Source organism: Melanerpes formicivorus, unplaced genomic scaffold (assembly GCF_026170545.1).
Source record: "Melanerpes formicivorus ecotype bairdi unplaced genomic scaffold, bMelFor1.0.p_v2 SCAF_17, whole genome shotgun sequence".
NCBI lineage: Eukaryota > Metazoa > Chordata > Aves > Piciformes > Picidae > Melanerpes > Melanerpes formicivorus.
In genome coordinates, this window is record NW_027142369.1 from 8,099,823 (window position 1) to 8,120,657 (window position 20,835).

The following is a 20,835-nucleotide window of genomic DNA, read 5'->3' on the forward strand; positions in this document are numbered from 1 at the left end:
CAGTAGTTCAGTGTTCACCAGCCTGCTTGCCCACGGGGCCCAGTATGTCTCAAAAGATTCTTTTCCAATTGAATGACTGTCTATGGTCGCTAGTGTTTATGTTTTGAATCCAATGGAGGTTTTACACTGGCTTGTACTAGTTTTCTGGACTGCACTGGAATGGAATGTGGTTTGGGATTGGCGTGAAATTATATCTTATTCATCTCTTAAATTTGAGTTGTTTGTTTAACTGACTCGCTTTGATACCAGCAATCAGTCTGGGAGAGATTTGCATGTTTCCCACACAAGGCTGCCTGGAAGTTTTAAAAAATATTTTATAATTTCCCACTCTTCAGGGTCACTTGTTCCTGAACTGAGCTGGAGCTTATTTTTATGTGATGACTCTCTGTGCTGGTTGGTTGTGCTGCGTAGATGTAATGCATTTTATCAGTTATATTTCCATGATGCTGTTTGAGCAATGGGATAGATTGAATATGTTCTTATACAGTAGTTAATTTTATGTAAATTATAACAAATAAATACTCTCTTCTCTTTAAGAAGGGACTTAAAGTAATGGTAACCACAAATGAAAGAAATTTTGTTCTTCTTCAAGGATGTAACCCAGAGATTAATTTTGCATGGTCTCCCCAATCAGGAAGTGTATTGTAATAGCATGGCATGGTTTGCAGTTTTCAAGGGAGAACTGGATCAATTCTCATCTAGGAGGAGAGCACTCAGAGCAGTATCCATGCTTTTACAGAGTGCTTTAGAGAAACTCTGCATTAAAGTTTGTCTTGCGTTCACGTCTACCAACAAATATGTAGAAGACATTGTTTTATTTGGAATGTTTTAAACTTTCTAACTTGATCCCATTTTAACTTGGGTGAACATGGTCATCTGTTTAGTATGGTCATCTATTTGTTACCTGATGTCACTTTTATCTCTGTGACTATGCTTTCAGTGTACAATTATCCTTGCTACAAAAGGACTCTTGATTTGTGGGGCACTTTCAATGCAGAATTGCTTTAAATAAATAATAATTTCTTCTGTAAACACCTTGGGTTTTTTCCCATAATATTCCTTGTATTACTAATTGGTTGATAAAGTTACATATAATATGGATCTGTGTAGATAATTTGAGATGTGTGAGTGTCTGTCACTGTTTGCTGCTGCCTTAATTGTAATAATGGCAGCACAAAATAAGTTCCTACCAGTACCTAACATGGTGAAAGTTTCTCATAGAAACTTGCAAATGAGCACTTTGTGCACTCCCTCAAGACCAAATGTTTACATTCCTATATACTGCCAATGGAGAACAAAATATTAAGTTCCCAAGGGAGGTTTTGGCATCCAGTGCAAATTCCTTCTAGTGAATGATAAATTTGACAATGTTTTTAAAGAGAGTGATTCTGAGGGTACAAACCAGATAGACTGGACCACTGTAGTTTTTTGCTCAATGGCTTCAGTTGTTTCTTGGGGCATGTGTTGCAATCATTTTTCTTTGTGACTTTACATCCTGAGCTCTCTACCTCGTTGCATTACGGATTTATTCAGACAAGACACAGAATCGTGGTGTGGGATACATAAGTCTCTGTGGGCAGATGGATGAATGTCAGGTTGCTGAGTTGAGGGAGAGCCCTCTTTCTATGCAGGAAGAACAACTTCTGAAATGGGTTAGCCGCAATCAAATTTCCTTTGCCTATTGCATTTCTTTAAGAGCTTCAAGGGCTGCACTAAATGATGCAGTGATATTGCAAACTTCCACTTTTAACCAGTGACTCCTCAGTGAAAATCTTTGTGACCTCTCCACTCTCTTTCATCATTTAATGTTTTTACTTTACACTCATTGATGCCATGAATAGGTGAGATTGTATTTCACTTGAAGAGCTTTCAGCAGAGTCATAAATAGAACCTCAGCATGGATCAAAGTATTGCAAACTACATCCATGAGTTCATTATCCGAGTATATAGGCTCTGGGATGAAGAACCCATCCATCTCTTCAGTTGTATTGGGACTGTACTGCTGTGCATGTGTAAGGTTTCCTGTAGTTGAGAGTGTTATGCTTCTGCTAGGTATTTTTTTGGGATCTTTTTTTTGTAGGACTTGTACTCAAGAAAATAGACTTTTAAATTTTGGTGCAGTTCCCTTGCTTAATACTTTAGCTTACTTCTTGTGTTTCAGTAGCTGAAACTATTAGACTATTTTAAAATTGCATCTCTAGGTCCAAGATACCACCACAAAATTGCACATGAAATTAATGATTGCACAAGTGTAAGTGAGCGTCTGTCTAGGGGTGTGTGGGTGCAGTTGTCTTGCTTTGATCTGAATCCTATCTCTTAAAGCACCCTTAGCTGGTTTGTACTTCTTGATATCTGAAGAGAGGCTCTGAACTTCAGGTTTGCAGAAGAGTCTGTGTATTTACTTTGGCTGTCAGGCTGTGTAGAAATGCTGCTTCACGTTGGACCCAACCCATTTTCTAATTACTTTTTAACAACCTTTATGTGAAAGACTTTTCAGCTGGTGCTCTGTTCTGGTGGTTGTTATCTCTTCTCTACTTAAATTGTGTCAGACTCAGAGACAGATGCCAAACTCAGGGTCAATAATATTTCTCTCTTGTTTATGTACTTTTGAAACATTGCTCCAAACACCCTCAAACACACTGAGATCCTAAGAAGCCAAGAGAGTGCGAACTTGCATCTTCTGCAAGGTATGGAAGGCCACCAAATTGTTCCTTCTCTCTGAGATCTCCAGGACAGTAGTGATTACATAATTCAGATTTCACTGAATAAAATAGGAGGAAAACGCAAATACAATACATTTTATTTTCCTCAATCCCTGCTCAGCCTTTGAAAGCACAAGAATACCGAACAAGCTTTTACAGAAATCACTTTTGGGTGGGAAAAGATCCATTCCCAAGGAAATCCATTACATATTCATGTCTTTAATTATCCTGGGTAGCTCCACCAACTGCAAGATTTCAAAGCACAAATATTGAATTACAAATAGAAGTAAAATAAATTATACATTGATTTGTGCCCATCTCGTGCATATGTCAGCCACCAAAGGGTGTTGTTTTGCCTGCACATGTATAGACACGCTTATCGAGAGACAAAGAGTCGATGTATAATTTATTATAGTTGTCTGTAGTGTGCTTTGAACTGTTTGAACAATCTTAAACATAAGCACACAAACACAGATGGCTTGGCTGTTCTATTTCTGTTTGGCATAATAAATAAAAATCAGCTGCTGTCTAGTTCAGCCACACTTAATCATCCCTTGATGGTCTTAGTACATAAGCAAAACCAGGTTGTGAGAATCTGGGTTTGTGAGAGCATATGGAGTATTTGGCTCTAATGATGGCTGTTCTCACACTTTGAAGAATTCTGCCTCCCCACCCCAAGCCAGTGAAATGTCCCATATGGATGCTCCTCTTCACTTAAAAGCAAAGTGATCCAAGCTTGTTTTAAACTATTTGTGTAATGTTTTCATGTTGTGTCTGCTGACTTTACACCAAAGTGGATGAGAAACGTGTTTCTTGTCTTTCTTGGGAAAGGGTAAATCCTGATTGTTGAGGTGGTTGAAATAGTTGCCTGGTTACAGTTTATAAGCACTCAAGATTTACATGTGATGGAGCTTTTAGTCTCTTCATGAGCAAATAGTTATGTTGGAGGAAACTTTTCTTGGCACAATGAATATTATTCTTCAAATACTCTCCTCAGCATGACAGAGCTGTGAGAGTGACAGCACTGGAACAGGCTACCCTAAAAGGTTGTGGAGTCTCTTTCTCTGAAGACTTTCAATACTCTTTCCTGTGTGGCCTGCTCTAGGTGATCCAGCTTTGGCAGGGAGGTCAGACTAGATGATCTGTACAGGTCTCTTCCAACCCCTAATATTCTACGTATGAAATGCTAGAAATTAGGAAATGACTAGTTTCCAGATAGTTTCATGTTTTAGTTTTTAGTCTGCTGTGTATTGTACCTTTGACAAAAATGTAAGGGAAGAGGATTTATTTTTAAGCAAATTGTGTTATTTTTTCTTTGGGTATAAACCACTCCTGAAACACTACGGAGTAAGTTGTGGGGAACATGCAGTTTAGCTATTGTTTGAGCTATATGTGAGCCTGATGTGCCTGATGGGATCAAGATGTATGGCAACATGCCAGAGGTTGGTATTCTATCAAGTGAAGTGTACACAATAGGTTTAACATTTAGCAGTTCTGCTTTCTTCCTAGAAGCTGCTCTTTATGCTTTACCTGACCTTCACGCTACCTTAAGGTCTCCAGACATGAACAGGGCTAACATTGTATAAACTTTTTCTCTTTTTATCTGTCTATCCTAACTGGAACACATTGTTTTTGTTGACTATTAGAATTATAGAATCATAGAATTGTTAGGGTTGGAAAGGACCTAAAAGATCATCCAGTTCCAACCCCCCTGCCATGGGCAGGGAGACATCCAGCCTGGCCTTCAAAAACCTCCAGGGATGGGCCTTCTGCCACCTCCCTGGGCAACCTGTTCCAGTGTCTCACCACTCTCATGGTGAAGAATTTCTTCCTAACATCTAATCTGAATCTACCCATTTCTATTTTTTTTCCCATTCCCCCTGGTCCTAGACTCTTGGGCTTATTGTGTGTCTTGACCTGGGTACCAAGTAAGTAAGCAAAAAATTTTGTAGAAATAGCTTTAAATAAGACATGAGAGATTCACCTCAAGTATTCTCTTAGCATATCTCAGCCCTTCCCCTTTTTTTTGTTTGTGAAAATGCAATGCAACATGAGAATGACAGGGAAATAAAAAATGCTGCATGAAATTTGTATATACCAAAATAAAATTGCATACATCCCTTTTTGATCTGGTTTTGTGTTTGGTTTTGGTTTTGGTTTTGGTTTTGTTTTTTCCAGGAAGTCTGATAGCATATATAAACTTGAGGAAAATAATCACTATGCAAATAGTTGAGCCTTTTCAATTGTTTTAATTTCCATTCTGAGGCTTTCTGTTGGATGCCTGCAAGTGTTTTCTGTGGTAGTAGTAATCTCTGGAAATCACCATAAAATAAACTTTCCCACCAAGTTTGCATTATGGTGAGGGATAATTGACCTAACTCCTATGTTACTGTATTTGAAGAGGAACCCCCCTGCTAAAGCAGGATCACCTAGGGTAGTTCTTTGCATGTTTCCAGTCAGTAATATTGCCTTGCATATTCAGAACAAAGCTGTCCCTTGAGACATGAAAATGTCATGCCCTAGGCAGCATTCTTTGCCTCCAGAATTATTTTTTTTAATTTATTTTATTTTGTGACAGAAGAACTTGACACCAGAAGGGAATTGCCAGCCTGGAACAGAGCAGGGGACTGCATAAATCCACTTAAATGCAGTACTTAGGCTTTGAAGTTACCAATGCCAAAAATATTAGAATGCTGTTCAAGAAACCCTGTAATGGGGGGGGATAATCAGCATCTCTTTCTTCTCACATATGATTAAGGAGTTTAAACTCCGAAGCCTGGTGTTTGAAGCTCTTCCAGAATCATGTTCAATGTTACACTGATACAGCTCTGCAGGTTGCTCTTATCTCTAGAAGAATTCCTGTTCTCTCTAAGTTTCCCAGTATGACTATAAATGGTGCAAAAAGGTTCTGTGTTTTGCCAGTCTGGAAATTTTTTAACAGATTTGAATAGCTCCTACTCATTACAACACTGATGGTTAGTTTTCTAGTTCTCTGCTGAGTTTTTTCATATTGATAAATACTTGCCTTTCTTGTTCCCTCTGTTGGTATTTTTTCTTCTATGTGCTCATGCTCCTGGAGAGAAAAAGTTATAATTGTGTGTAAATAGGACCCAGGCCTTTAGTTCCTCAACATGGTGTCCACAACAGGCTGCTAGCTGCAGTTGTATCAGTTATGTGAAAGGTTATATGGTGCTGCTGCTTGAATGGTTGTTGCTGGCACATCCAGGTAGTTTAAAGCATGTCTGCTTGATTGCCCGGCATGCCTTTGCAGTATTTATCACACACACACCCCCAATTCAGAGTATACAGATTCACAATTTAAGTTATATGTGACTTGGAGACTGTGGTGGTTTTAGGCTATGCCTTTAAAATCTAGCTGCAGATTTTGAGCAGAAAAGTAGAAAAATATAAATAAACCACTATTGGGTGTAAAAAGGAAAACAAAAGATTATTCTAAACAAATTCATTGGGTAAATATCTGGAATAAGAGGAGCTGTACCATAACAATTCTTCCCTTCTCTCCTCTCCTCTCCTCTCCTCTCCTCTCCTCTCCTCTCCTCTCCTCTCCTCTCCTCTCCTCTCCTCTCCTCTCCTCTCCTCTCCTCTCCTCTCCTCTCCTCTCCTCTCCTCTCCTCTCCTCTCCCTCTCCTCTCCCTCTCCTCTCCCTCTCCTCTCCCTCTCCTCTCCCTCTCCTCTCCCTCTCCTCTCCCTCTCCTCTCCCTCTCCTCTCCCTCTCCTCTCCCTCTCCTCTCCCTCTCCTCTCCCTCTCCTCTCCCTCTCCTCTCCTCTCCCTCTTCTCTCCTCTCCTCTCCTCTCCCGATCTTGGCTATTTCTGTCTTGCTTGGGAGAGATAAGGTGCTTCTGGCTGGCCTTGGATAAGTCTAACCCATTGCTTTTCTCTCTCCTCTCTCTCTCTGGGCAGGAGGGTTTGAGGTGGCAGTGGAACAGCTTTCCCAGTCTTTTTGACCAGGGGAAGTTTTGTGTTGTTTGCTAATAGTAAAATATCTGTATAATATTGTAAATACTGTGTATTTTGTGCATATTCATTGCATTCCATTGTAGCATGTAGTTTTTGCTTGTACATACAGCTTCATTTGCTTCTAAATGAGTTAGTCTGGCTGAAGTTAATGGTGGGGGAGAACTTCAACCCACCACAGAGATGTATGACTTCTTCATACCAGTTGTTTGTCCTTCTGTTCAACAGATAAAGCTTGCTCTTTTCCTAGATGCATTTCATTCCTGTCCAATGCTGGCACTGACTGGAAAGAGGGTAAGAATTCCTGGGATAGGCTAAGAAAGTAAAAAACAGGTCCTAGGGATATACTGAATTTGAAGAAAAGCAGTTTGTTAGAATTGATGGAGAGGGTTTAACAAGATTAAAGATAACAGGTGAAGTCCTGATGTTTCCAAATTTGAATGAAATTTTTACATTGCCACTGGTAGGGTGAGCATTTTTGACAATTCTATTTTAAAAATAAGCAGCTGGTTTTTCCTAAACTTGTCAGCCTGAGGCTGTGATTTTGGGGTGAAACACTGATCTGAATTAATTAAAATGAGAATTTGAAGTTAATTGCATAAAGCATTTACATGGATCCTCCCTCTTCAGAATTAGACCTATTTAATTAAAGAGAACTGCCTTAGGTGCCCTTTAATTTTGGTTGTGGGGGAGGCTAATACATTTAAACTAATCCACTTAGAGTGAACATGTTATTACTGTCCTGATTGTCACTGTGTACCCAGTCTTCACATTGTAAGCAGTAGAATGCTGTTCTGGCAAATGGTGAATAAAAGAACTTGGGGGTTTCACAGTATCACAGTATATTAGAGGTTGGAAGGGACCTCAAGAGATCATTGGGTCCAACCCCCCTACCAAATCAGGATCACTTAGGGTAGTCCACACAGGAATGCACCCAGGTGGGTTTTGAAAGTCTTCAGAAAAGGAGACTCCAAAACCTACCCAGGCAGCCTGTTCCAGTGCTCTGTCACCCTCACTGTAAAGATATTACCAGTAAATAAATAGTAGCCAGGATGTCTTTGTGTGCGTAACAGTCCACGCTTTAGATGAGGAGAATACGTACGTGCGTGTGTGTGTGTGTGTGTGTATACAGACATGATTCTTTGAAAGACAAGAGAATGAGCATGGTGAGAATGTTGGTCATGTATAGTATCTCTATAGTGCAAAATGTATAGTTAAGAAGAGCTTAAAACTTAAAACATGTCTGTGATGCTTTTGTGAACCTGCCTGTTGCTTCCACCTTCCCACTGCATTAGACTGATTTGTGATTACAGGCAGAAGGTTTTTCAGACACAAATATGCACTGCAGTGATCACATGCTGCCATAACAAAAGGAAAGAATAATGTCACTTTATGTGTTCAGAATATGCCTTTGTGTAAAAATAGGCATCTAAAATTTAACCAGAAAAAAGCACTCAAAATTTAGATCTTCCAAAGTAACAACAGAGATTTTACAAAACAACACCTGAGCTGTGGTGATGTTTCATCTTTCATCTGTAAGGCCAGGGCCAAGACACAGTGCAGCTGTTAAAGCTACTGCTAATGTTTCCTGATTTCTAAAGAATGGCTACTAGAAGATTCAGCTATACTTTCAAATCTCTGCTCCAAGCTTGGGTTCCTAATGAAGTAGCAGTAATAAAGAGTTATACTTCTCTAGCTGACTATGAAGAAATGATGGACACTTGCTTGTCAGAGAAGTGGTGGATTTTATGTGATGCCACTTAGGACAGCTAAGTACGGTATCAGTGACTGGTATCTGACATGTCATTTTTTCTTTCATGTGAATCATTTTGGTTATAAAATAGGATTTTCCTGCTAATTGAAAAGTGTATTGCTTTCAGTTTTTCAAGAGCCTTGTTCTTCTCCTCATGACCCTAAAGCATCCCCTTGGATGTCAGTAGGAGGTACTCAGCGCAGTGGGTGTTCTCATTACCACTTGACATTTTGCTGTTTGTTCTTATGCCTGTTGCTATTTAAAATTGATTTTTTTCTTTGCCAGTCCCAGAAGCAATGTACCATTAACACTACTTAATAATATCAACACAGTCACTGGAAAAACAGTTTCATTTCCAAACAGTGCTACAGCATTCCACCCTGCTACCCACTCCTGCCGTGTCCCTCACTGTCACATTTTCCAGTTAACCCCTTGCTCTGGCCTCCTCATTCATTGCACTTGGAGATTGTGGTACAGGTTCTGCCATAGCTTTGTCTGAACTATAAAAGTGCTCTGAGCTAAAACAGGCTGCAGGTCACTGTAATAGCAGTGATGGGTGAAGTTTTTGGCTGATGTAAACCAGCATATATTTGCTTTGTAGCAGCACAGAGACAAATAGAGGATTCACAGAAAGTATTGCGGGCTTTCTGTCCTTAGCCTACACAACTCCCATTTGTGTCAGTTCTGGATGTCTCACAGTCTTTAATGTGATATCTCAAATAAGACTTCAGAGGAAAGATACAGTACCTTTTGGGAGAACAGAGACATCAGGAGTGAGGATGAGAGTCATCTTGCTGAAGTGAATTCTACCGAAAAGATAGATCGCTGGTTGATATTAATTGTCTGTGCTTCTCTCTCTCCTGTGGAGATAGGCATATCTCCCAGGGATGATTTACATGACTCTAATCACTGGGCAGCCCTGACTGTTAAGTGGTGCTAAGAGGCCAGACTGAGAAGGATGTTCAGCTTTAGATGATCTCAGGTGGCAGCTGGACAAGTTGTTCATGGTAGCAAAATAATTTGTGAGTTAAATCCACAGCAATAGCTTCTAACTTATGAACTTACTAAGCTCAAGATAGTTATGTGTTGTTAACTCATAGTATCAGACATGCTTGTCTTGTGCTCTTACTCTTTCCTAAGCATCTATTTTGGCCACTCTGTGGCTAACACAAAAGGGGGAGGGACTTTCTCTCTGACCCCATTCAGCCATTCCTGTGTTCTCATGCGTGGCCATTTTAGCAGGGAAAAGAGCAGAACATGTATTTAGTAAGAGATGATTTCGGCAAATGGGAAATTTGCAGTAAGGTTTATTTCTAGATCTGCAATGAAGTGCTACTGACCTACAAACAGAAGAACTGGGAATCAGTTTTACAGAAAAATGCTTGTGCCAGGTGCTGGATGTCAGTGCTTCATATCAGGTCATCACAAGCCTTTCAGAGATTCAGCTGAGCTGTTTCCCCACATGTTCTCCTCAGATGGTGCAAACAGCTTGTTTGAACCTTAGACTACATGAGGAGATTCAGATTTGACATCATTCACAGTGTGGTGTGTAGCTGAGCTGCTACATGAATGCTCCCTGACCCCGTGACAGCACCAGGTGGACTAACATGGTGGAAGCCTGTCACTTCAAATAGCTCTTTGAGACCACAAAATGTGTGGTCCAGGATGCAGGTATGACCTCCCACATGTGTGCCTCTGATTGCTCTAGTCAAAAGGTCTTGCAGAACCGGCCTCCATAAGTGCTGATACCCTTAAAATGGTTTGCTAAGCAAACATCTCAGATTGAGCATTTTGCTGCCAGTATGGTAGATGTACATCCATCAGTTGCTGTGAAGATCTTTAGTGTCTCTGTGGCTGTTAAATGTTAGCAGCACTGTACAAATATACTTATGTTTGAAGTCAGAATTGCCTTTTATGGAATCTCTACATAAAAAGAAATCCTAATCTAGCTGAGCAACGTTTTCCTTATCGAATTCTAAGACATTTAAAGGGATGACAGAATTGGATTCAAAACATCAAGCTGGGCTTGTGAAATGGAATATTTTGCTCTCTTAAAAGCACACTGTAGAGACTGGAAGCAGAAAGCTTTGATGCAGGGAGAATGTATCAGTCTTGACTTTTGCAATTTCCTGTTTCTTGCAAACTGCTTTTGTGTAATCATATTTGATCTCAAAGATAATTTTGGTAGTATGACAGCCATTGTTGTCTTTCATCGTTCTTTGTTTCATTTTCTGTGTGGCACGGTATTTTCTAGTACAGATGAAATTTGTTCAACAGCTTTCAAAGAGAGTCTGTCTTTTATAGCTCTATAAAATGTTATGGGTAGCAGGCAAAAAAAGTTACTTTGTTGTCAAGACTCTTATGTCCTTTGCTTTAATTTGTAGATTTCAGACAGCATTGTGGAGAGGAGAGGTGGTTTATCCTCAAATCCTGTCATGTTTAGCAGCCTTCATAACACATCTGTACACAACTAGGAGACGTGTGGTTTGGTACAAAGGGAGAGGTTACTGGGAGTGTCAAAATGTGATGCAGGTGGTTAAAAGAGTGAGTTTTCATTCCAGCCAGTACTGGGCCCAGTGCAGCTGATGTGACTGAATGAAGAGAAGGATTCAGCAGTACTGTTGAACTTACAGTAGTAATGCTAGCAGTATAACAGCAGGAAAGATTTGTATTTTGTTGTTACAGAGCCAAAGGGTTTCATCTGTAGAAGTGCTATTGAGAAAGGCAGAGAATAATAATGCCAAAATCCCAAAATTACTTGCAAGTAGGGTGTAGAGCAAGAGATAGTACTTGCATCTAAAGGACAGAAAGTGACAGAAGCAGCATGGAAACCACTGTAGGGAAGGAAAGCTTGGGTGGTGTTGCACCAAGGATGTATCTTAAGGGCAACATTGACAGACTTTTCTGCTTTCTTTGGAGCACTGAAGCTCTGTCAGATCCACTGCATCTTCTCTTTATAAATGCATCTAATTACAGGTTTTCTGCAATAATACTGATTCTAAGAGAAATAGAAGAAATATTCGAAAGTGTGTCTGTGATATTCCTGACAGTTTAGCACCATGCACATGAAATTTTGCAGGTTCACTAATGGTTCATCTTTTGCAATGACTTCTAGACAGAGCAAATAGATATTTGCCTTCAATCTAATTTTGCCATATCTCTCTTTACAGCTTCCTGTTATGGGAGGAGCCTTTATGGACTCACCCAACGAGGACTTTAGTACAGATTACTCCTTGTTTAACTCATCAGCCAACGTCCATGCAGCTTCTTCCATGCAGAATCCACCAGAAGAGACATCCCGGTCCTCAAATGATGCCATATTGTTATGGATTGCAATAATAGCAACAATTGGAAATATTGTGGTTGTGGGAGTGGTGTATGCCTTCACCTTCTAGGATGACTGTCACTCCCCACCCTGGAAGAGAGAATAACTACAACAGTATTTGTCCTGTGTATGTACGTGTGTGTGTATATATATGTATATCTATATAAATACATATTGATAGGGACTTTATTGATTAAGTGCTGGCACAATCATGGAAATTAAATGCAAGTTCATCATCTTGAATCTTGATGGCAGAAAGCTTGCATGCAATTGCAAATTGTATGGAGGTGAGAGCTTTAAATGAGAACAGAGCCAATACCAGTTTTGTATAGAAGTGTAACAGAGACCAATGTAGGTAAGGTAAACACAAAGAGAAACTGAGACTTACACAGAAAGTGCTTATTTTCTACTGGTTAGATTTTCCTAGCAGCTCTTCTGTATTTTGTCAGCTTTCTTGTGCATTTTTTACTGTGGTATAACATTGTATGAAATTGTGCTATGTCATGTTTGCTGGTTATCTTAGTTTTCCAGATGGACTAAATGATTGGCATTGGCTCAGTTCCAATGAAGTACAAGTTCATTGTGTGTGACACTTCAGGACATGCAAACATTGCTAGGCTGTGTTCAGAGTAATGAGTCTTAAAGCTGTGAAAGGCAGGCGCATGCTCTCTAGTACTTGCCTTCCAATCTCAATCGCTGTATCTATGATTTGATGCTAAGTTTGTCTACTGTTTGCAGGTGGAGGCACGTTTATTGCAAGGTGTGGCTGGTCTGCAGACCCTCTGCACTTCAGAGGAGGAGGTGTTAAACAGAGCAGCAGCACAGTCTCTCATTTTGGTCTAGGGTTACTTGATTGTAGTGGTTTGAAAATGTCTCCCAGCCAGGAAGCAAAAGCCAAGTACCGTGCTTTTCAGCTGATTTCACTGTAATCAAGATTTCCAAAGCAGCCATATACTTTCATAAGCTTATTGGTGTATCAAAAGAATATAGGGAAATTGTGAAGGCTCATTAACAGTGAATTATGTTTATGAGAAAACTAGAGTTCAAAGAAAGATTTGATGCTTCTGTGCTCACAAGAGAGCGAGTGCAAAAGTCAGGTATGTTGTAGGGTAGAAACAGCAGGAAAAAAAGATAATAAATGACAGATATGCAAGTGGTTGTATGTCAGTATTAATATGTCTCTGAGTTCCAATGAGGCTCTTGGAAGTGGTTTTTAGATAGCCTGTTTTAGGCTGCAACTCTGATTATAATTTGGATTTGTTCTGTTGAAGGGCACTATTTTCACTGTGTTGTTCCCATGAGCAGTTCAAGAGCTGTATCTTTTCAAAACAAGCTGTAGCCTTGCTTGGTTCAGAGGTTATACAATCTTGAGGGAAGAAAAATAAATCACATCCATTGGAACTCTCTTCTTTCCCCCTCTCACTTTGAGAGCAACATATGTCTACATGTACATGTATAAGTTTTCTGGCTCGCATATCTACTACCCTCATTCCAGAAATCCTTGTCTGAAGGCACAGAGACTATTTTTGCCATTTGCCTCCCACTGAGCCTGAGGCTGGACTAAGAGTTGGTAAATGTATAGAGAGGTTTGGATTTTCTTCTTTACTCTTTAAACCCATTTTCTTGAACCCAGTTACTTGAACCAAGACAACATACCCCAAATCATTATTTATAATCACTCAGTAGCCACTGTGTATATTTTGGGGTTTTTCCCCCTCTCTATGAACTGACTTGAAGTGGGGAAAGATGCAAACAGAGCTAGTATGGAGGAGAAAAGAAACTAAATTATTTTGAGGATGAGAAAACAATGCCAACTCACTTGAGGAACTGATCTTCTGTCTGCATTTATTTTCCATTTTGGAGACAGGATTTTGTGAACATAGTTGAGGATAAATGAGATCTACGCTAGGAAAAAGTTTGAGAAGTCCAATTCTGAAAGATCAGCTGGACAGAAACCAAATTCTTTCTATTAACATAGATGCACTCTCTATAATGGTACAAAAATGATGATTTTCACTGCCCTAAAATACCTATTCTTTCCTTTGTAGGCAGAGGAAAATAAAAAACAGGAGAGCTGCATAAATTGTGTATATTTATTCTTCTTACATTCCTTACTGTTGCTGATCAGAAAGCAAGCTGTTAAGTGAGGCTGAAGGTTGCATGGCAGTTTCCAATACAGATCTGCATGGGACAAGGTCTGGTGTATTGAACATGGAAATACTGCTTAGTACTATTCCCTTCCTTTTGTAATTGTATCAATTGCTCATACATTCTTCTTCAGTGATCCTGCAGGCTCTCTAGTGAGGCCAGATCTTACAAGCACTGTAAGCAAAACATTTCCACCATGATTAAAACCAGTCTCACACTGTGGCACTTTCCCAATGGGATTGTTCTGCTGCTTAATGAATTTGACAGCGGACTGTTTAAATTTCTTAGAATATTAATCTCAGTGCAATTAGCTCTGTTTGCATCTCTCTCCTAAAGCACTGGACTGAATTCTTCACCCATGAAGAAGTGCATTAGAGAGGGAACAGCAAAGAACAACCACTGCTAATGAAACACAGTGACACTTTTGTGTTGCTTTTCCTGAAGAACGTGCCCTGCTTTTATGTGAAATTGATAGCAATAGCAGGAGTACTGGAAAACAGTGAATTCTGCATCTCCCTCATCGAGATCATGATCATACATATTTTCATGAGTTGTCAAGAAGTACTAGACAGAGCTTTTATTAAAGCAATTGACTTGACAGAGTGACATGGCAAACTGGGTGCAGGTAGGAAGTACATACACTTCCTGTCTCATCATTAAACTGCACACTAACTATACAGCTTTGCCAGATATATTAAAGATCTTTAAAATACAGTGGGCAAATCTGGTTCAAACAAATTACTTTGGTAGTAATAACACAGAATACATAGAATACACCAGGTGGGAAGAGACTTTCAAGATCATTGCGTCCAACCCACCAATCAATCCAACCCACCTAAACAACTAAACCATGGCACCAATAATCCCATCAAGTCTCCTCCTGAACACCTCCAATGATGGTGACTCCACCACCTCCCTGGGCAGCCCATTCCAATGGGCAATCACTCTCTCTGTATAGAACTTCTTCCTAACATCCAACCTAAACCTCCCCTGGTGCAGCCTGAGACTGTGCCCTCTTGTTCTAGTGCTGGTTGCCTGGGAGAAGAGACCAACATCTGCCCATCTACAACTTCCCTTCAGGTAGTTGTAGAGAGCAATAAGGTCTCCTCTGAGTCTCCTCTTCTCCAGGCTAAGCAACCCCAGCTCCCTCGTTCCCTCCTCATAGGGCTTGTGTTCCAAGCACATGCACAGTATGTTTCTGAATGTTGTGTTCTGGCTTGATCCACTACAACTGCTTCTGTCTTCTGAAAGGTCTGAATTCAACCACTGAAAAAGAAGAATCACTAAGTTCAGAGAAGCCACAGAGGAAAGTGGAGAACTGGATGAATGGTGGATGTCTCATAGGTATGGTCCTATGAAAGGTGTTACCTCTTCTTTACACGGGTATATGTTATACCCTGTACTGTCAATGCAGCTTGACTTGGAGCATTGTAGCTTCTCCTTTCCTTGAAGCCAGGCAGCTGGATAACTGCTGTTGCTCACTGAAGACTGTGACAAGGAAGCCAAAACATTCCTCAGAGCAGTTTTCTGAAGCTCCTGTCAATCCAGAAGTCAATGCTTTGCTGAGTACTTTATGTATCAGTAGGAGAGCAAGATTCCACTTAGAGCTGATCTATGCTTTAAATAAAAGCATCTAGCACAGATAAGTTACAAGACCTTGAATGGAGTTTGCCCTGCAGTAGGCAAAGCACAACATGTTTTATATGCCGTGTGAGACTTCTAGCTATGGTGCAAAAAGCAATGATGTATGTGTTCTGCAAAGTTATTAATGAGCCGTGGGAAGCAGGTAGACAAACTGGATTGCCTAATGTGTCTCTTCTAGCTGTGGCCTTGGGATCAATAGCAACAAATCAGGTTATTGAACTGCCTCTTAACATTATTTTTGCTCTAAGCAGCCAGCAGCTCAATATGGCAGCTGTGCTGCCACCACAGCAAAGAGACTAAAGGCACATTAGATAAGAGAGCAGGGCAGGGAAACCCACACAACTACTTCCATTATATTTTATCTGCAGGGCTTGGAGTCTGCTTGTGCACAGCATTAAGATCTTCCTAAAATAAAACAAGGGAGGAGGATGTATTTCTGTGTCAACACACTTGCAAAGCTGAACAACAGATTTTGAAACAAATGCAACAGTAGTAGCAGAGAGACTCATCTGCTACAAATAATGTATTTAGCTATCTGAGTGGGCGAGAGAGCTGATAGATACCTCAAAAGTAATGAAATATCCTCTCTAAAATCATTGTTTGCAATCAGGCTTGAGGGCAGTCAGCATCCCACCAAAATGTTGAGCAGCCTACAATAACAAGTCCTAAATCAAGAGTGAATAGAAGCATCTGTTCATCACAGCTTTACCCTATACATCCATGTGAAGATAAAAGAAAAATGCCCTGTTGCATCTGGGACCAAACAAAACCAGGAGTCTTTAAACTGTAAATTGTTATATATTTTGTCTATTATTAGAAGCTTTTGGTATTCTCTAACAATTCCAGTTGTTAATAGTTAATATTCTCTTCATATTACTCTGCAGGCTCCTGAAAGTTCCTAATTTCACATAGCTTTGTCCATTTATCCTGTGTAATTTTAACGTATTTCATGTGGCTAATCACAGAGTGGAATCTGAAAAACTAGTCTTTTTTAAGGATTATTTCCATTATTGAGCAAAAGATGCCAAAAATTCAAAATCCCAGCTTCTCTGCTCTCAGAGTACTCAGAGCTCTGGAGAATTGGATTTCATCTGGTTAATGCACAGCAAGAAAAAGGGCAATCAGGTCCCTGGTGATAATGTCAGACATCAGGATTTGGACAGGCAGAGCTGAGCACTTCATTAACTCCTGCTCTGCCCATCTGAGCTGCACTGACTTCCTGGACACAGCCTGAGCTGAGTTTAAATGAACTAACCATCAGGTACAGCATCCTACAGCTTGTCAATCCTCAGGAAAACAAATGCATTTATTCCATATTTATTATACAAGCCATATTCTATTAGGTATGTTATTTTTAATACATTGGTCTACTACCCATAAGCAGGGATAGTTTAACATATAGTTAGCTCTTTGCCCATGGTCTGGAAACATCCTAAAGAATTCAAAGCATCCTAAGGCCTTAAAGTCTCCTACTGGCCTTGATCTGACACTGTTTTGTGTTCTCCCATATAAATTTCTCTGTGCCCTTTACCTTGGCTTTCCAGCTTGAAACAGTGAAAATAAAGTTAGTACTATGCTGCTCTCTAGATGTGTAGGGAACTCCTAACAGCTATTTTTGGCCTTTCAGGCACAAAGGAGGACGAAAGTCTCCAGCTGTCTACCCAGGAGACTGGGGAAATGAATGCCTTTGTAGAACAAAATGCATGGTATTTTTATCTCATCCTGGCCTATACCAGGGCATTTACACTGAGACAACATCACCAGACCTGCTTTTGCAGTAACTTGTTTTGGTAATTACAGCAACAGGAACTAGAAAAAAACCAACTCTGATCACACAAATCTGATACATATCTAATCAGCTCAGTGACATTCCTCTAAAGGCAGATTTGCCTGAATGACATAAACAGATGGTTCTGTTGGTATCAAGGCAAATACCCGTTCAGATGAGCACAAATTATGTCTCAATCTTTTTAAGAAGTCTTAGGAGCATTGTGCCACCCATTCTCTTTTTCCTATGAAGGCTGCTAGTGAAGGTATTTTTCAGTTGTAGAATAGAGTCAAAAAAGCTTCACATGATAATAGATTTAACTCTCTCCAAAGCTCTGCTTAGTCTCCCTGCAAAAGCAAAAATCACTGAGGTTCCTTAAGTATTGAATGCTAATGAGTTAAGTTTCATCTGTATGGTAGCATCAACTCATTTTAGTCTAAAGCCTTATGCCAACAGATCTCAAAGGGGATCTCACTGTTACCCAGACTTTAAAAAGGCTAAGAACAGAGACAAGTAACTTCTGAAGAATGTCTCAAAATTCAGTGCCCAATCATTCCTCCCTTGGCATCCCTCCGTTTAAATCCTTTGCCATCATCACATGTCTCTATGTCTTCATTTTATTTCTTCCTTTGTTTTCTCTATGTTTGTCACTCTTATGTTCTTTATGTTTGCCATTAAACACTAGCCTATTCATTAAAGAAAAACAATCCCAATATGCTAAGCCATTTTAAATTTAGTCACACCTGTAGTTCTCAGATGCACAGCCAAGCTGCTACAGCCGTATCAATCATTCTTAAAACTTACTGTAACCAAAAGAAAGTATATTCCTTGGACAGAAACTGAGCTGCCTCCCTCACAGGGTCCTTTTTGTTCTGGTATCGTTTTGGGAGCTGGCTGCATTTCCTGGGGAGTTCAGTCCCACTAATAAGTGAATGCAATTGAACTGCTCACAGATCTGGGCCTAAAACTTTTCAGTTACTGCCTTTATAAAGATGATTGAAGTTCCTGATGCTGCAAGCTGAGGGACCTTTGCTTCCACCTGGAGTCAGCTGGATTAATAACACTTCTACAGTTCTGACATCTGCTTCAGTGGATCAACTTGCAGGACTAACTCTGGGTTGCTGGAGTTTTATTTTATATATAATCTAAAGATATCTGTAATTTCATAATCAAAAGAAAGAAAGCAAGCAGGATGCTGTATTTTTTTAAATGAGAAGGTAATAAGAAGCAAGTCAGAATATTTTGATAGATATGCTGGGAGGGTATATAACGTATTGAACAGTTGCACTATTTTTTCTATTGTCTGAGCACCTAAACTGAGAAATACTTTTTCTTTCTTTAACAAAGATCGCTTTCATTTCTGAAATTTCAGAGTTTGAAAGGAGCGGATTGAAACATTTCAATGGCATTTACAATACTGTAAATAAATCCAGTAGCTAGCTTTGTGAGGTAGCCTATAACCTTTGCGGTTTGGTTATCTCAAATATTGGCTCACTTGGGTTTTGTTTTTTGGTTTTTTTTTTGCTGTGGGTTTGGTTTGTTTGTTTTTTCCAAAATAAGCTAAATAGTGACACTTCTGAAAGCATCTACAGCTCATGTATGACCTCCTTCGGCTCATGTAAAGCAGCTTTACAGGAGCCTTTTGGTATCCACTGTTACTTTTCTTAATGATTCTTGGTAACTTAATGATCTTGTACTTTCTGTCTGCTACCCTGTTGTGTGCACTGACAGGTTGGCAGGGCTGCTCTGTATTGTTTTTTGTAATGTATGGGTTAGTTTAAAGAAAATCCTTTACTCTTGTAATTGTTCTTGAAATGTGGGTCTCTATGTATAAAGAAAAAAAATACTTTTAAAATGTCCTCTCTTTTCTTTAAGTTTGCTGTAATTGGCAAGTTTAGCTACCAGAAGTTTATTCTTTTAAGCTCCTGTTATATTGTTTTCCACTTATTGAGTGCTTTCACTATGTGTGTACTTAGTACTGATTCTTTTGCTATGGTGAAATGACAAGTTTTGTTAATATGGAAGTTGTGGTTTGGGATAAAGTTCTTCAAACTGTTGGCACTGTGTGATTATTTTTTTTTCTCTTTGTTCTCAGACTACTTGAGAGTATTTAGAAATCTATAGTTGCAGTTGTTTAATTACTACCTCTAGTGATACATTGACACTAAACAATTTGTTGCAATTTACAAATGAGCTTGATGTCAGCCTTGGGAAACCGCCTCTGTTGCAAATATGACGCAAAACCCCCTACTGTGTCTCCTTCTACAGAAATGGATTCACCTGCTTTCAGAGTTCAAGAAGTGCCTCAATACAACTCAGAGCCAAGACAAAAAGATGTCTCAGCTTCTTAAAAAAAAAAGGCTCAGGAGCCCTTATATCATAAAACCTTGTGTGGCTGTACTCTCCCAGTTCTTATCACAGCCTTCCTGACCCACAGGCGTGGATGTTTTTGTGACTGTGGCTACAGACTCCATTCCAAGGGTTTTTTGGAACTCAAAGGTGGCATCAAACCTCATTTCAGGTTGTTCAGCAAGCTTCATAAAGGCAAATAGTGGCAAAAGGAGAAAAGGAAAATGTTTGGCTTTGCTAATACAGCGTTTAGCATGCCTTATGATTCTCCAGAAAGGATCCAATGAAGCAAGCAGATTCAGATCTACTGAAGGAATAACAAAAAGGACTCAACTGTAATAAAAATTTAACGTTGAATGAAGCAAATGCAGAACACTGCAAAGATGCAAACCCTGGTAGCAAGTCGGTGGGGAGGGGGAAGCACATTTTCTTCTAGTTCCAGTCATTATCAATCTACAACTTAACATTTTCCAGAGTTCACTCATCACACAGTAATGCAGTGTGGCAACTGCTCCACTCACAGTAATACCTAACTGTAACTCACTTTTCTCTTGCAGCTATAGAATCATACAGATCTCAATGCTGTTCATTTCTAAATTCTGCACAATAGTTAGAAATGAACATAATGTAGACATGACAATGTTCTGTTGAACAGGGAGGAAGAATATCAGGCATTTAGAGATTGGAAGCCATCTGAAATTGTCACTATTTTCTTGCACAGCTACTGTCTGCTAATGTGAATTGTTTTGCAGTGAGACTAATAAAGGATATCAGCCTTTTATCCCAAAGGATTCTGCCCACTATAGCATTTCAGCTGACATATTTTGCTTTGCCTAATGCCATCTTACAAGTTTTTATAGGGTAAAGAATAATTAATTCAAATATTTTTGAGCAACTGAGTGCCTTCACTGCAGTAACTGCAGCATGCACACATCTTTTATGGGGACTGAGGAAATACCTCCATAAACAGCCTGCTATCCATTTTCGTTGCCTGCTGTAACAACAGAAAACTGAGGAATCAAACAGGAGCTTACCTTTTGAATTCTTGTGAGATGTTGCTGAAAGGCAATGAGCTAAGAACTTGCCAGCTCATATGCGGTGCAAGTACTGGCACCAAGCCAAGGAAAGCCAGCTAGCCTGTCCTCTTCCCGTGCCTGCCAGCAGCAGCCA

At 39.8% G+C, this 20,835-nt stretch overlaps 1 protein-coding gene across 1 annotated transcript in view; it reads left to right on the forward strand.

The window, feature by feature from the left end:
* The window catches only part of CUNH14orf132 (chromosome unknown C14orf132 homolog), a 35,969-nt gene extending 16,563 nt beyond the window's left edge, over positions 1-19,406 (forward strand). Inside the window, exon 2 of the mRNA XM_068148869.1 lies at positions 11,602-19,406. Within this exon, the coding sequence (XP_068004970.1) occupies positions 11,602-11,826 (225 nt within the window). The 3' untranslated portion in view covers positions 11,827-19,406. The remainder of the gene's footprint in view (positions 1-11,601) is intronic.
* The last annotated feature ends 1,429 nt before the right edge of the window (positions 19,407-20,835 follow it).